The 17626-nt window shown below is 43.9% G+C and overlaps 1 protein-coding gene across 3 annotated transcripts in view; it reads left to right on the top strand.

Moving 5' to 3' along the window:
- LOC133133929 (sorting nexin-19-like) overlaps positions 1-17626 on the top strand; it is a 36223-nt gene that overhangs the window by 2450 nt on the left and 16147 nt on the right. The window contains exons 2-9 of one of the 3 annotated variants that reach the window (XM_061250234.1): positions 100-1788; positions 2221-2359; positions 2745-2845; positions 2949-3068; positions 3488-3612; positions 4381-4444; positions 7757-7922; positions 9894-10020. In XM_061250234.1, the coding sequence (XP_061106218.1) occupies positions 121-1788; positions 2221-2359; positions 2745-2845; positions 2949-3068; positions 3488-3612; positions 4381-4444; positions 7757-7922; positions 9894-10020 (2510 nt within the window). In that variant the 5' untranslated portion in view covers positions 100-120. Of the gene's footprint in view, positions 1-99; positions 1789-2220; positions 2360-2744; positions 2846-2948; positions 3069-3487; positions 3613-4380; positions 4475-7756; positions 7923-9893; positions 10021-17626 lie in introns of all 3 variants that reach the window. The other 2 variants (XM_061250233.1, XM_061250232.1) reach the window with 2 other exon arrangements.

Here is a 17626-nt window from a genome sequence, read left to right as displayed (position 1 = left end):
TTTTGGCGACCCCATTTGGGGTCGCGACCCCTAGTTTAAGAATCACTGCTGTAGATAATAAAGGGTGATGATTGAAGAATCTAATATATTTTGGTGTAGATTCCTGGGGCACAAGGAGACATGTCTGAAGCCGAGACTCTAACCCAAAGTCCCTGGGCATTGTCAGAGATGCTGGGGAAAAGGAGACTGTGGGGCTTTGGGGCCCTTCTGGCCTGGATGCTTTTGTTCCACTTGCTGGTGAATATTTGGCTGCTATGCATGTTCACAAGCCTCCTGGTGGTGCTGGGTGGCTGGTTGGGGTACCAGGCGGTCCTGGATGCCAACAGCGTTCTGCACCTGGAGCACTTCATCTCCCTGAAGAGGGTCCCCCACTCGCCTGAGAGCGAGTTGCAGCTGGACCGTGAGATCCAGAGCACCATCCGCAAGATAATCCGTGACTTTGTGTCATCATGGTACCGGTCTGTGTCCTCAGAGGAGGAGTTTGAGGTGGAGGTGCAGAGGGCCATGCTGGCTGTGGCTCAGGGGCTGAAGGCCAGGGCATGGAGGGTTGACAGGAAAGCCCTGACCCAGAGGGTCTTGGACTTGTGTGGGTGCCACCTGCAGAGCTACATTAGGGTTAAAGAGGTCCTGGCCGAGCAGGGGAAGCAGCTGGTGGGAGATGGAGATGAAGATTACCATTGCTTGGACAGCAGCCTGTGGAAGATGTATTGTCAAGTGTGCAGGGCTCACCCAGCTATGGAGAGCTCCGCTGCTGAGCTAAACTATGCCAGGGCCATTGTTGACCTGCTTTTGCATGTGTTGGTTCCGCTCCCTCACCTGGAGACCAGAACGGGTCAGTTTGTAGTTGGAGAACTGATTACCTGCAATGTCCTCCTTCCCCTTATTGCCAAAATGTCCGATCCAGACTGGCTGAATTTGCTCATCATCGACATCTTTGCAAAGTCCAGCAAGCAAGCTGCGGAAGATGCGGAGGACCCGGAGACTACACCCTCACCTATTCTAATCGTACAGCCGCAGCAAGGGAAATTACACACTCCCTGCTCATTGACCCTGACATTTCAGCCAGAAACAGCCCTTGTGACTGAAACCCTGCCTCCTGAGCTGGCTGCCTATGATGTCATCGACCCTGCTGAGCTGTACTACCAGCAGGATATAGAAGAGGAGGCCAGGCCAGAAGGTCTGGCCAACCACAGCAAACCTGGGGGAGGCTGCACCCTGGACTACTTGAGACCTGACATGTTTAACCCTTTCTACCAAGAGTCAGACTCCGACCAGGAGTCTCCCATGTCTGATTTCAAGAAAAGCTCCATAGAGTCCCTGGTCCTGATTGGCCCAGAGGAAGGGCTGACAGACAGGTTGTGTGGATACGCTGCTGGTGTCGCAGACCAGGAGGAGGAGCTGCAGACCTGTCCAGGGCTAGGGGAGGGTTGCCCAAAGGTGTTTGTCACAGAAGACCTGGACCAGCCTGAAAACCAAGCGAGCATGGTAGGAGCAAAAGGACAAAGGAAAAGTAGTTGGGGAAACATCTACCAAGATGCAGTCCAAGAGAAGGAGTCAGGCAGCATTAAGCAAGCAGACCGAGGCGACCTGAATGAGCTCTCCATCGAGGGTCCCCTGCAGACTTCTGCCGCTGTTGCTGGGGGGGTCCCTCTGGCCACCTTTAGCTTTGAGCCCCTTGCCAGTCCAGAAGGCCCAGTGGTCATTCAGAACCTGCGGATCACTGGCACCATCACAGCCAAGGAACACAAAGGTTCCGGCTCCCACCTTTACACCCTCTACACAGTAAAGGTAAGAAAGCTGTTTAAGTCCTAAAAAACCCCCCAAAAAATACAGGGAAGAATGTACTCTCCATGACTACCTCCAGTACTCAAATTGTTAACTCAAACAACTGTAGGGACTGATCTTCTTAGTTTTTCCCTGAATTTTTTTTTTTTTTACTACTAAGTTTTCATTGCTTTCACTTTGAGTCATTTTAGGACATACAGTAAAACTTAAAACCAATCAAAACAAAGACATTGAGAATGGAGGTAATTGACATGACAATAGATGTGAAAAGGCATTTTATTTTAATAGGTCACTCCCATTATGTAGCTATAATCCTTTCTTTAAGTCTATCACTAGCAATCAAACTGGTGGGGATCTTATTAGAATATTAACTATCCTAATACTTGTGTGCACTGTCCCTATTTCTGTCTGACTGTCCCTGTGTTTGTGATGCAGTATGAAACTACAGTAGAAACAGAGACCCCAGGCACATTTCATCCTGTTGCCTACCACACCGTGAACCGGCGCTACAGTGAGTTCCTAAACCTGCAGACCCGCCTGGAGGAGAAGCCTGATCTGCGGAAGGTGATAAAAAGTGAGGAGCGTCCTGGCGAACGTACGCCAAACGGCTGAATGTGATCCGTAGGGATTGGAAACACAAAGGTTTCTTCTAGAAAGACGCTAGTGTATCTCCAAGAAGCAACCTCCTCTCCAGTCATTACATTTATCTAAAATCATAAATACCTGAAATTCTCAGGCTCAGATTGAAACTGTTGGCTTTGATTGTATTCTTATTATCTTAGTCAACTTACTTCATAAAAAATAACGGAACAAATTAAGTCAATTAAATAAACTTTGGAGAGCTCATCCCTGAAAGGGTAACAAAGAAAAAAATGGACAGGCTGCTAATCAGGCAGAGAAAATTTTTAAAGAGTGATAAATAATTGTTGTAAAGGACTGACATTTTGTTTAAAATGTAGATGTAAAAGGGCCAAAGAAACCTTTTCCGGATCTTTCCTTTGGAAACATAGACATTGACAAAGTCGGAGCCCGGAAGGGCCAACTGGAGACATTTCTTAAGGTAGGGAATCTGATATTTTTTCAGATGTACAGTGCTATTTACACTACAGATTAAGTTATTGCATGTACTTTATGTCATTTCGTTGTTGTTTCATTCGTCTTAGCAACTCTGCACTATTCCTGAAACTGCCAACAGTGAAGAGGTGCAGGAGTTTCTGGCTCTTAATACTGATGCAAGAATAGCTTTTGTGAAGAAACCTTTTGTTGTGTCGAGGATAGATAAGGTAATCTCCAGCATTTATTACTCATGACGCCTTGTGTCGCTTATCCATCAGTACATTTGTAATATGGTTAAATGATAGTAATACTATATGAATCACTTGATCAGTGTAAGCAAAAAAAGTTATTGGTTCCCTTTATCTCCTCAGACAGCCCACTCTTGCAAAAATGATTTGCAGGAAACCTAGACCAAGGAAAGTGGGTGGGGGGTCCCCTGCACAGCACATTACGCGACTGAGGGGTTCCCTCCTGCACATTTTGCGTTCCTAAATTTGTGATAGTTCAGGCCAGTGTTTAGACTTCAGATGCAGATTGCTGACTTGTAGGAGATGTCTGGGATGTCTGTTTGTGATGAGCAGCAAGAATGGACGTGGCTGACTGTGAGCGCTCTTTTCGCCCCTCATGTGGACACACACATCTGCAGATTGTGGTGAACGCCATCGTGGACACGCTGAAAACAGCATTCCCTCGCTCAGAGCCCCAGAGCCCTACAGACGAGCCGGAGGGAGAGGGCGACGGGAAAGCGCAGTCTGATGGGAAGAAGACCAAGTACGCACGACTCGATCCCTTTCTCCACCTCCACTTACTCTCACTGCAAACACTCCTGCTCATCACTTCGGTTGTGTGACCTACAGCATCTGTCCATAGCTTACATAGCAAGCCTTTTTCTGTGAAAATTAATGGAACAGGGGGCGGCACTGATGGTGCAGTGGGTAGCACTGCCGCCTCAAAGCAAGGAGGTCCTGGGTTCAAATGTTCAAATCCCCGTCGGCTGGGGCCTCTCTGTGCTGAGTTTTCATGTTCTCCCTGTGTTTGCGTGGGTTTCCTCCGGGTACTCCGGTTTCCTCCCACAGTCCAAAGACATACATGTTAGGCTGATTGGAGAGTCTAAATTGTCCATAAGTGTGAATGGTGTGTGTGCCCTGCGATGGACTGGCGACCCGTCCAGGGTGTATTCCTGCCTTTCGCCCAATGTATGCTGGGATAGGCTCCAGCCCCCCTGCGACGCTATTCAGGATAAGTGTGTTAAGATAATGGATGGATGGATGGAATTAATGGAACGGTGTCCATTCTTAAAATCGTCCTTCTGCTCTACTATTAAGATCTTGTGAAGAGACAAACCTTATCTTCTTGCTTCTTCTGAGTAAGGGGGTGATTTGGTTTACTGTAAGCATACTGTTGTGCTATTATCCTTTTCAATCGTTTTTGTCATGACTATGGCAAAATGAAAATTATTTTGATAGTGAAGTTATGTGTCAGGAAAATGATTGTGTTGAAATGATCCCCCTGATCATTTCCTGTTTTGTTGTGTGCCAGGTCTCGGCTCCGGTTCTCTAGTAAAATCTCTCCTGCTCTCAACGTGGATGAGCTGCAGCCCAAGGTGCAGTACTGCTTCAGTGAGGGGAGCACAGTAAGTGTATCCTGCGTCCCACTCCTCATGTTTACCTTACACAGCTTTTCACACACCTCAACAGCCTTTACTCAACAGTCATCCTCAACTAAAGCCTGGTCTACTGTACATTAAACAGACTTGAGATGAGGTGATGGACACTATATACAGAGAGCTAAATGTTACATGGCTTTGGGCAAAGTCTATGTTCTACCAGCGAATGTATCTTACAGTACATCCGGAAAGTATTCACAGTGCTTCACTTTTTCCACATTTTGTTATGTTACAGCCTTATTCCAAAATTGATTAAATTAATTTATTTCCTCCAAATTCTACACACAATACCCCATAATGACAACGTGAAAAAAGCTTTTTTGAGATTTTTGCAAATTTATTAAAAATAAAAAACTAAGAAATCGCATGTACGTAAGTATTCAGAGCCTTTGCCATGAAGCTCAAAATTGAGCTCAGGTGCATCCTGTTTCCACTGATCAACCTTGAGATGTTTCTACAGCTTAATTGGAGTCCACCTGTGGTAAATTCAGTTGATTGGACATGATTTGGAAAGGCACACACCTGTCTATATAAGGTTCCACAGTTGACAGTGCATGTCGGAGCACAAACCAAGCATGAAGTCAAAGGAATTGTCTGTAGACCTCTGAGACAGGATTGTCTCGAGGCACAAATCTGGGGAAGGGTACAGAAAAATTTCTGCTGCTTTGAAGGTCCCAATGAGCACAGTGGCCTCCATCATCCGTAAATGGAAGAAGTTCGGAACCACCAGGACTCTTCCTAGAGCTTGCCGCCCGTCTAAACTGACCAATCAGGGGAGAAGGGCCTTAGTCAGGGAGGTGACTAAGAACCTGATGGTCACTCTGTCAGAGCTCCAGCGTTCCTCTGTGGAGAGAGGAGAACCTTCCAGAAGGACGACCATCTCTGCAGCAATCCACCAATCAGGCCTGTATGGTAGAGTGGCCAGACGAAAGCCACTCCTTAGTAAAAGGCACATGGCAGCCCGCCTGGAGTTTGCCAAAAGGCACCTGAAGGACTCTCAGACCATGAGAAACAAAATTCTATGGTCTGATGAGACGAAGATTGAACTCTTTTGTAATGTTTCTGTATTTGTTCTGTATGTTTTCATGTTTATTCTTGTTTATTATTCATTTTTCTTAGTTACCTGGTTTATGTTTTCCATTACAGTTCTCTATTGTCCTCCCCTGTTATGTCTGCGTCTGAATGGTTACCAGTCTAGTCACTCCCCTGTCTGCGTGTCCCACTATTCGGGTGGTTACGGTAGTTTTCGGGTTTTCAACATTTCTTCTAAAACCCGCGATTCTTACTTCCTGCTTTTTCTTGGTAGTTAAATGTTGTAACGCACGATTCTTACTAACTACTACTAATCTAGGTTTTGTACAGTACTAATCCGATTAATACACTTACTGTCTAACTAACAATCACTTTTATTGGGTAGTTTAGAAATATTCACGTAACTAACTCACTAATGATATCTTAGTATTTCTGCACTGTTCTGTAACTCCGCCTCCCTATGCTATGCCTGATTACTCGTTTAGTGTGTTCGCACCTGTCTAACTATCACTACGTCTTCAAACTATGAAAATGTCTCCTCCCTAATCCGGAGCCGTATGTTTTACATGTTTTGTTTCGTGTATCCAGTCCTCGTTTTCGTCTCCCTCCCGTTATTATATTATTACCCTATTATGTTTCCCCACCTGTTGTCTATTTGTTTAGCCCACCTTTTTCTCTGCCCCGCCTAGATTGTCACCTTCCCTCTTGTATTTAAACCTCATTCTCAGTATGCTTCTTTGTCAGAACGTTGATCTTAGTAAGTGCCGATTGTGTGTAAGCCTTATTATTGAGATTCATGATAGACACCCCTTTGCCTTGACTTCCGTACCTGCCTTGCCCTCTTGTTTTGTTTGCTCATCTGATCTTCTGTTTTTTCAATGTGTTGTTGTATTTTTTGACTACGAGTTTGTTTTTGCCCTTTTGTACCTTTGCCCTGTGATTTCCTGGATTTTGACCTCTCGCTTGTTTTTTTTTTTTGACTATTCTTTTGCTTTTCGTTCTTGGCTTTATACTGGACCTCTTGGCTTTTGACCACTGAACATTAAACTTCGATTTTTGGATTATCCTGTGGTCTGGGTTCTCTGCACCGTACATAACATCTATGGTGTGAATGCCAGGAGTCATGTTTGGAGAAAACCAGGCACCGCTCATCACCTGGCCAATACCATCCCTACAGTGAAGCATGGTGGTGGCAGCATCATGCTGTGGGGATGTTTTTCAGCGGCAGGAACTGGGAGACTAGTCAGGATTGAGGGAAAGATGAATGCTGCAATGTACAGAGACATCCTGGATGAAAACCTGCTCCAGAGCACTGGGGCGACGGTTCATCTTTCAGCAGGACAACGACCCTAAGCACACAGCCAAGATATCAAAGGAGTGGCTTCAGGACAACTCTGTGAATGTCCTTGAGTGGCCCAGCCAGAGCCCAGACTTGAATCCGATTGAACATCTCTGGAGAGATCTGAAAATGGCTGTGCACCGACGCTCCCCATCCAACCTGATGGAGCTTGAGAGGTGCTGCCAAGAGGAATGGGCGATACTGCCCGAAGCTTATGGCATCATATTCAAAAAGACTTGAGGCTGTATTTGCTGCCAAAGGTGCATCAACAAAGTATTGATTAAAGGCTGTGAATACTTATGTACATGTGATTTCTTAGTTTTCAAAAAAATTTCAAAACTTCTTTCATGTTGTCATTATGGGGTGTTGTGCGTAGAATTCTGAGGAAAAAAATGAATTTATTCCATTTTGGAATAAGGCTGTAACATAACAAAATGTGGGAAAAGTGAAGCGCTGTGAATACTTTCCGGATGCTCTGTATAAAATGTCCTCTATACTGTATGCATGTTGTGTGATGTCAATGTACAATGTACACTGTATATACATGATGTGGATGTCTGTCCTTTTAATGATTGTTGAATGTGTATTTGTGGCGTTTTCTTATGTTTTGCTGACGCATTGGATATGTATCTTAAAGTATTTTTATTCTTTGTGTGTTTCAAGTGAAAAACAGAAAACCGCAATGCCCCCCGGCTCTCCAGCACAGCGGTGGCCACCCCTGCACCTAGAAATAACGCAAAGATACTCAGACCTGGTCTGGACACGAGAGCCAGATTTCAGTGTCCCTCATGTGCTCTATTTCTGTGATGACGCGGTATTAATGTGTCCTTGTGTATACACAGGTAGAATGATGTCATGTCCCTGCCCTATCCGTGCAGGTGTTCAGTGGCCTCTCCCTAACCGCATTGGAGGGTTTCCTGAAGGAGCAGGAGAAGGCTCTGAGCCGGTCACGAGGCCTCCAGGCTCAGGAGGAAACAAAGAGCATTGAGGAGAATGGGGATTCGCCTGGCTCTGCATGTCTGGACAAGAAAGTGCAGGGAGCTGGTGGGTCATTGCATGCTTCAACACTCATTGTGCCTGTTTGTTATTTAATGTGCTTTTTCCATTTTTATCGCCATTGTGCCTGTTTGTTATTTAATGTGCTTTTAATTCAGTTTTTAGCTGGTTGTATGATCAATGTGTACTGCGCTCAGGAGAAGCCCTTAGACGGTATTGCAGTTGAACGTACAGTATTTGCCTGAAGGCAGTGTAGTGACATTCTTATGCAATGACCATAACATTGGCAGAGCCTCATCTTGCTGTGTGTGTGTGTGTGTGTCTGTCGGTCTCTCTCTCTCTTTTAGATGTAACTGATATCTTGTATGATGCCAAAAAAATGAAAACACTTTGCCTGTTCTCGAGAGGATATATACAGGGTGCTAGATACTTTTTAGCTTTTAGGCAAACTAAGGTTTAGTGGTAGAAACTACCACTAAAGTGAGCATTGCTGGGCTGAATGGCCTGTTCTCTCCATTATGTTATGTTCATTACATTGAACTGTATGCATACTATGTAATACTTCAGAGAGTGAATATATACTTGAGAGAACGATTGTCATCTCTGAAACCTGGCTTACTTTTGGCAAAGTTTTTATATTTTTAAAGCCATTTCAGGTTCATCTTTTTGGCTCTTACCATGAGTGTGTTTTTTCATCATAGCTGACAGAGCACTGTGGTGACACACCATCGAGACATCATTTGACACCATTTTGGCTCGAGTTGCCCCAAGTTGTCTATCAATTTGTTCACATTCTCTGTCTCAGTGTAGAAAGTACGTATGAGTTAGAGCTAAAGAATGACTTGCTGCAAGCATTGTATAGCTGGACTTTGCATGTTCTCCCCGTGTTCACGTGGGTTTCCTTTTGGTACTTACTGCCGTTTCCTCCAAAACCGAAAGACATACTTGTCAGGATCAGTATACTCCTGCTATTGCCCTTGAGCAAGCTGCTAGCGTCAGGACTTGAGATGGTCCCCAGGCACTGCACTGTGGGTCCTAAGTAGCTAGAAGGGGTCAAATGCAGACAACAAATTTCCTAATGGGGTTCAACAACTATATATTTAGCCATTATGCACTTGAATCAATTTAGATTTTGTGGTGGCAGCATGAACTGAGTTTCTGTGGTGTTGTGCTTAAGGTCCAAAGTGTTTTTTTCTTTTCAATGCAAATGTAACTGAGAGAAAGGTCTTGATAAACCATTTCCATTCAAGGCCTTGTTTTTTTAGTTTTAGGCTGAGCTTTTATGACCTAATGGAGCTTTGGTTCATTCTTATAAATGGTTGCCATATAAAGGTTGCCTTTATCTTGAAATTCTATTGATTGCATGTAGTTTAGAGATCCAGTTTCTATCTTAAAATCAGTTTATTATATCAATTCCCATACAGTAATAATGCAATTGACCTGTGTTTCTTCATACCTCTTATGCTGGGCCTTGTCTGTGTATGTCTCTATAAAAAACTGCACCTCAGCTGTTTGGCCACCAGAGGACAGTGTCGCATCATGCATGAGCCAAACATTTTTGAGACGTAAGTCGAGTCGAGATGTAAAATGCCAGACATTTCGCAGCCTTGTTTTTAGCTCGTAATGAGTTCATTCCACATATGTGGGACCCAGGTGACCTGGTCATCAGTTCTGACGTCTTTGGATTCCAGTTCAGGGGGTGGCCTTGGGATGCAGGTACACCTGGGCATGGAATCTTTATTGATTCAGCAAAAATTGTGCAGCAAACGTGGGTAGCAAACGTGTTAGTAGTTGGTCATGGTAGTTTAGATGCAGTTCAAATAAGCAATTAACTCACAATTAAGGGGAAGCCTGTTTCTGTAGTTATACATCGGATCAGGTCATATTGTCACAGTATATTTGTTGTTCTAGCTTTGATATAGGACTTGAACATGAAGCTTGGTATTTCATTTACTGTCCTATCTGAAAATAGGTGTGTAGTTGTAAGCTCTAGATTCGCTGTATTTGTGATCTCCCCAGCAGAGACAGCGCTGGCGGACGTGGCCTTGAACATCCTCTGCTTGCTCATGAAGGACCAGTGGAGCTGGTTGTGTACGGAGAACGTCCAGAAGACTATCAGGCTGCTGTTTGGAACCTTCATTGACAGGTACCCCACCTGTGTGTGTGTGCGGGTGTGGGTGTGTGGGCCTCACAACTTCTTGAAAATTCTTCTTACTTTTTAAGAAACATTTCATAAAGAATGCGCAGACGTTCAGTTTTGTGCATGTCCCATGTGTGTGTGATAAGGTGACTAGGCATCCTGCTTTGCGCTGTTCTGCACAGCGTTTTGACTCTTTGTTCTATGTCCCTCATATTGAGACAAGGTCTGCATTTTGAAGCAAAATATGTGAATATGACTGAGAATGGACATTATCAGTCTTTGCTGCAGTGTCCCAAAAAATCTTACTGTTTGTCCCGGATTTGGACTGTTTGCATCATATTAGATGATCATACCAATTGTTGGTAAATTGGATGTGTGTGCGTGTTTGTGTTGATTAGCATAAGGAAACACCCAAGCAGTCCCAGAAAGGGCACGTCAGCCATTCATCACTCTCCACAAAAATATACTTAGAATGTTTAATGTTGGTCAAATCAATAGCCTATTTAGACCTATAATTATACTTATAAATATTGTTAATATATTGTCTGTAACTACTTAGATTTTCATTCTTCATGTTTTCACACATACATACCTGATGATTCTGATCATGTAAAATTACAAATTCAGAGGAGAAAAGATTATGAATGTCAAACATTCCTTCCTGGAATGTTAAGTTAATGATCAAATCTGAAAGTACACATGTTTTGTGAAAGAGGCTCAGTGAGGTTGTCTGTTCTGGGAGAAAAGCTGCTTCGTAAAAATGCTTTTTGATCATATGGTGTAATTTGCTGTAGAGTGGTAAAACCTTCCTGGAATGAAATTTCAGATGAATGGAGCTAATCACAGCTGAACAGCATGCAGCAGCCTTTTAAGACCGCATTCACGCCAAGACTAATCATTGTTTGCACGCACAGCTTGCCTTGTGGTTTAGTAAACATCATTCCTCTTAATGTGGGTGAGCAGTTGTACAACTTATGTTTATGTCAGTGGAATCTACTCATGGCTCTATAATTTATATGAATTAATCTAAGCAAGCCATTATCTTTCAATTCATGAGTGGTGAGAAAGATGCCACTTAGCACTGGTAAAACTTTGCAGAATTCATCAATACACAACATCAACTAAATGCAGACTTCACAACAGCAATGTTAAGTACAGATATCACGACAGCAACACCAATTTGGCCCTCCTCTATCTGAGGAAATCTGGGTCACTAAAGACTCAACTTTGCTCACAGTGGGTATAGCTTTTGTCTCCTTACTATAAAAGTCCACATGTTGCAAATACTGCCATTTAAATCAACAGTTTATTGCTCCCAGACTCAGTTCACACAGGTGTTTTATGTCAGCCCCCCCTACACACTTCTAGATCTAAACTGGGTTTTTGGGTGAAATAAAGGATGGTAAATACATTTAGGGACCAGGACTCCACTCTTTTCCACTGTGTTATACTGCCCTGTCCCTGCATATGCTGTAAGGACAACATAAATAGAAGTCAAAGTATCATTGTGTAGGACAAAAAATGGAGGACACGTGTGAGGGATACACAGCCATACAGTGCATTTCTGAAACGAGGGGAGAGGTGGGCATTATCCGAAACAAATGCCGCACTGGCAGGCCTCTTCCTTTCCTTGCTAGCTCAGCCTGTGACCTCTGACCTGTACATTCCCTCAGCACTGGACACACACGTGAGATGGAGGTTTGGCCGGGCCTGTTGTGTTTCAGTCCCACCTGAGCATCTGATGGAGTGCAGTACAGAGAGATGGTAGTCATTCTTTTTGGGTTCCGAATTTCTGCTTCTTCCTGCAACCACCTCATGTGAAAGCAAGCAGAGAGGATCAGTGCCAGTGGATGGGGATAGGGAACACGTAACAAAAAAAGAGAAAAGATTCTCCTTTCATTCTCCTTTCTTGGCCTTGTTGCTTTGCTTGTTGCAGCTGTCAGAAGCCATGGAAGGTGACTTTTTTTTGTTGAAACCAGATGTTTTCATGTTATTGAATCTCCATGTCTGCCTCTGCCTAGGAAACCAAACTTTTTGCAAATTACTGCTTTTCAGTGGTGTTTTTAGGGTACTTTTGTTGCCTCTTTTCACAGATTCTGTGAAAAGGTTTTTTTCCATCCATATTTTTTGTACTGGGAAGAAGCAGACATTTTAGTGTTCTTAGGCCTTTCCTTGTGAGAACTCAATGTAAGAAATAGTGCACTACATGTGATTTTCTGATTTTGTAAGGAAGAAAATACAATTTTAATTGAAGGTATTCTTTGGCGTAGAGGTCTTGGAGAGAGATGAGAGCGGGTCTGAGTCTGAATCTGCTGTATTCATGCACTCAGGGTTATCAGGTAAATGTTGAAAATATCTGCATTCCAGTAGACAAGCTAGCAGGAATGGCCACCAATTTCCCGATTCTGACTGCATGCAATAGGGTGGGCCATGCTGTGGATCCACTTGTTCAGGTGGACCGCTATATTCATTATACTTCTATACAGAGTATTTCACATTTTATTAATTAAAAGCAGATCAAATGTGAAATGGACTGGTGCCATTTTCATATGTATTGAAGGGCAGAAAAGCATATTTTGCTGATTCACAGTATTTCCCTCGATCTTCAGTCAGTCTTTTCTTCTGATTGATGCCTGTATTTGTCACAGTAGGCAAAACAGCAGTTTCCTCTCACCTATTCCTGTTTTTGTTTTTCTATTTTTATTGCTCAGCCTTAAAGGTTGTTTTACTTTTTATTTTAATACATTAGGTGATCGACTAGTTATTTCTTCTTTGTCAGCCCAACATGTGTTAATAAAGATGTCAAAATAATGATAAAGAGAGAGGGGTTATGGGGTCTACCTGAAGATAAAGTTGTTATTAAAAATGTTATTACATTAATGGCATTTGTCTGACGCTCTTATCCAGAGCGACATACAGTAGATTAGACTAAGCAGGAGACAATCCTCCCCTGGAGCAAGGGCCTTGCTCAAGGGCCCAACAGCTGTGTGGATCTTATTGTGGCTAGACCGGGGATCGAACCGGTGACCGTGCGGGTCCCAGTCATGCACCTTAACCACTACGCTACAGGCCACAATGTTATGATTGTGTCTGATCATTGCATTACATATTTTATGTGTTTACTTATAACAATTAATTTAAATCAGGGGTGCTCAAATGTGGCCCTTGAGATCACTAATAGTGCTGTTTTCATTCTTCCATCCAACAGGGTCTGAAAGAGACACAGGATCTGAGACACCACGAGAGTGGTGACATTAATCAACAAAATAACTCCATTACAAAACAAAACCAGCAATACTCCTAGTAGCAAGGGCCAGATCTGAGCATCCCTGCTGTACATTAAAGCGGACCCACATTTACGGAAAGGACCAGTCTGAAAGCCTTTCATACACGGTGTATTGTGGCAGTGTAGAGTGCTTCTCTGATGGACAGGGCTGTGTTGTGGTTGTGGCTGGTGAGGGCTGGACAAGCTCCACTGTGCTGCAGGGCACCCGGGGGCTGAACCTGATACAGCCCAATGGCAGCTTATTTTAATTCCTATAATTTGTAAATAAGTCTTATCCCCTGACCTTCATAGAGTACCCATGACCCATTGGTGTCTGGTTGCATAACCCATTAGTGTTGACTAACTCCTGTGTAAATCATGGGGTAAATATAACACATTTCCCCTTAAGGCTGTTACAATATGAACAGAACTGAAGGAATGGGATAGGAGAAACCAAGCTCTCTTTTAGAAAATTGCATTGCACATTTGCAGAGTAGTAAAATGTACTCTTTCAGATGCAATAACTAAAGTGAAATTATATAACGTTTAAATTATTTCTAAAGTTTGTTTCCAAAATGTTTTGGTGCGCACTTTTGCCAAATCACTGGTGTCTTTGTTATGGAAATTATAGTTGCTCAGGGGTAGGTTACATTTACATTTATTTTAAGGTGAAATTGATGCATTGATAAACAGCAGAGCGGGGCGAAGGGGGACTAGTGACAGATTGATTTGGATTAAGGGTAGGCTGTGTTGGCTACAGTTGGGGGCAGTTTCTATCTCCGTAACTAAAGTTTGCATTAAAAAAGTTTGCACTGCTCTCAGCACAACATTTTTTATAAACGCAGCCTGGCTGGTCCTCCTTTGGGAAACCGGGTCCAGGTTAGTGAAGGAATTTATGGAATGCAGCTGAAAATAATTCTGGGCATCTGAGAGATTGGCTGCATCATCTCGCATATGTGGAACCTGAACGGTGTCCCTTTTAAGGAAAAAGCCAAGGAAAAAAGAAAAAAACACAGACCTGGTGGCCATCCAAGCTCAAAAAAGTTTTGACTTGCTTGAAAGTTCTTGACTGCCTTGTTTCCCAAATACCTTGTTCAGAACCCAAGATGCTTTATTTGAAATAGTTTTTTTTCTGTTTTTTTCCCCCTCACTTGCCGTTGTGAATTCTGAGGGCTCTGTGGGGTAAGACTGGCACACTGGGGAGACTGCCTCTTCTACCACATGCCTTGCCTATTATAAGATATTTCAGCAGACCCTCCTACCTCTGTACTACCATCTGCTCAACAGATGCAGGGCCTAACATGTCAAATGAGTCGTTTTGTTCTTAGTGTCCAAATTTGTCCAGGTCTCCTTGCTTAGCAAAATATAATCGTCTGAGGGGGAAACTGTTTTGGGTGAGTGATGGGGACAATACAGTATACCGGAATCCCACTGCTTGATACAAGTGCCCATAAATTCCGGTTTTAATTAATGTACTCTTGCTCAGTACTTTGTGAGGATACAGAGCAGCACATCCTACTAAGTTATTTAGTCACTCATCCATGCTGTTCTGAAGAGCCCCTCGGGGCCGGTCTGGACTGGGCTTAGCCCACATATGGCCATCGGACCCTTTGGGCAGCATGTCATTGGTTACAGTTCTGGTGGGGGTGGGGGTGTTGTCCAAGTTGTCCAAGTCTCATTATGCAGGGATGATGGACACACGTAGCAGTGCAATAGCTACACAGCAGAGCTGGTGGACTGCAGCTGCTTGAACGTCCTTTGGAGGAGATGCATGGTTGTTAGGGTTCTGAAATTGACCAATGATGTTTCAACAGTGGGACAGGCCAAACATCTGACTGGGCCTTTCAGTTCTGGAGAAGAAATATGGTTATTAGAAGAAAAAAGGCATTTTGTCAATCACTGATCAGCCAAATTGTCAGCAGGACCTATTGACCATATTTCTGGTTCAGAATACTAGTAAACATCTGGAACAAAAGGGTACCAAGCAGTTTTTGTTTTTGAGCTGGCCTGGAACGAAATGAACTAACTTTTACTTCAATAGAAGTCAGTGTGTTTTTATTCTGCTCTTTGTCCTGAGTGTGAGGTCTCCTGCATTCCCCAGGCATGTTTTTCATGTAGTTGTTGTTTCATGTTCATGTCCTTCACTTTCGAGGAGACTTTTCCCCAAACCCAGTCTCCATCTCTGACCCTGAAGTGGAGATTGCACAGATTTTTAAGGGCACAGAGTGTTTCCTCGGTGTGGTGGTCTTCAGCGTTCTCGTGCATGCTTCAGTGAGAAGAGACACGCTCCTGATCTGTGGATGAGGGTCTCGTGGGGGTTTGCTACAGCTGTGCTAAGGTCTTCGTTTTAAAGAATGTTTGTCAGTCAGAGGGCTGTTACATAACAATTTAACATTCAAAGGGATGAAAAATTGCATCTGTAAATCAAACAGTGGGACATTGAAATACATTATCATGATCAGAAACCGTTCACAATATGTGAATCAGGGACTTGACTGGCTGTTGCGGACTTGGGCTCCGTCCACGTGGGTGAACGAGCAGCACCACGGATTAATCGTCCTGCTCACTCTCAAACTGCTATAAAGGGCAATCTGCCCTCCCTCTCACCCGCCGGCACCCCAAAATCAGTGCACCCCCCAGGACCTGCATTCCCAGACACACAATGAGATGTCTATATCCAGCGGCCTGTTGACAGACGCAGCGGGCCCGAGGGCCGCAGTGTGAGCTGCCTCTCCCCTCCCCCTCCAGCGTGATGCAAGAACCCCCAGACCGGGCCACAACGGCCCACAGGGGATATTGTTAGAATCCTAAAAAGGTGGTAACACAATCCACGGGGTAACATGAGCAGGACACCAACTCATGTCATAAACATTCAGTGACATTAAGTCTTCGAGTAATGCGCCGCTCTTCTCCTGCACCACCTCTCTCTCTCTCTTTCCCTCTTTTTTTCCCCTCTCTTTCAGACGTCCGGAGCTTTGCTTGCCAATTTGGATTCAAACAAGGGTCACTGTGAGATTCCTTTGCCAGAAATGGTAACGTTCTACTGAAGGAAGGGGGGCATCATGTCAACTGTTGGATGTCTTTCAACAGACTCTTCTAATGAAGTAGTTTGTTATCAGCATTTAATAAATAGGAATTGTAAATCAAATATTTAATCTGTGGCTTGAGCTAGTGACCACTTTTGAGTTTAATGACTTAATTAGACCATTTGAATATGGCTGCTAAGATTGTCTTTATTGTCTGTTGTATTTGAAGGAATTAATTTAATGAATAAAGGCATTGATAGCTACTGAAATGAAATTTTATCAGTTACTGTATGTTATTTTATTCCTAGATTGTCAGGACTATTCGGCATTGTCCTTTCAGTTGACGGGAAATCAGTGGAAGTGATTCTGTGTGTCCATATTTGTTTGTGTCCTGCTTCTCTGTAGCATTCAGGATGTTTCCAAACTTGCGTGCTTGGTTTGCATGGGTGTGCCTCAGGGGCTTGTACTTGGCTCCATCCTGGCTGGAATCATGCAAGGCGAGAAACATGTGCTAGCAGGGAGTGGGAACAAGGGTTGGTTGGTGTGAGGTGGTAGTTTATATAAATGTACATTTTAGACAGCTGCTTATAATGGTTATTTAAGTGGTAAATCATTATGGGAGCAATGGTTTTAATATATCTCTAAGCCCTGATTCATGGATTGTCTGGAAGTTTCATCACACCCCAGAACTGTTGGCCAGCAGTGACAACAGTCAAATCCTGCTTTTTCTGTGTCATTGGGATTGCAGTTTATACATACTGTAGGTGCCTACCTTTTGGAGGCCCGCTATATTGGACTTTATTTGTAAATCAGACAGAAGTTCAGCCAGTCTGGCCATTGGCATGTCTAAGACTGCGTGTCAGACGGAGCTAGAGACCACGTGCCCCTGGAGATTCCTTCTAATAAAAGCCCCTCCGCTCCCGTCACATGCTCTCCGGACTCTGAAATATAGGTGTCAGGAGGCCAGTGCCCGCAAGAATCAGTCCCAGGGAGGTTTTGGATGGATGACAGCCCCAGTGTCAAAACACTAGTGAGATTGCTATGAGTTTATGGCCAAAGACAAAGTGGGAGAAACATTAGGGGTATCTGTAATTTCATCTGGCGGGGGGGGGGGGGGCATCTTTGTGTTAGGTGGCATGGGGGAGCACTCCACTCTCAGGGGCCTCTGGATGCCAGCCCATGCAGATGGAACACTCACAGTCTCCCAGCACATGCCAGTGGACTTAGAGCATCGAGCAGCAAAGGGAATCGTAGTACTTTGACCCAGAAAGTACTTTTAAAAAAAAATAGGAAATGGATTTGTGTGCAGTCTCTAACCTTC

This window comes from Conger conger, chromosome 7 (assembly GCF_963514075.1).
Source record: "Conger conger chromosome 7, fConCon1.1, whole genome shotgun sequence".
NCBI classification, from domain to species: domain Eukaryota; kingdom Metazoa; phylum Chordata; class Actinopteri; order Anguilliformes; family Congridae; genus Conger; species Conger conger.
This window is presented reverse-complemented; position numbering and strand designations above follow the sequence as displayed.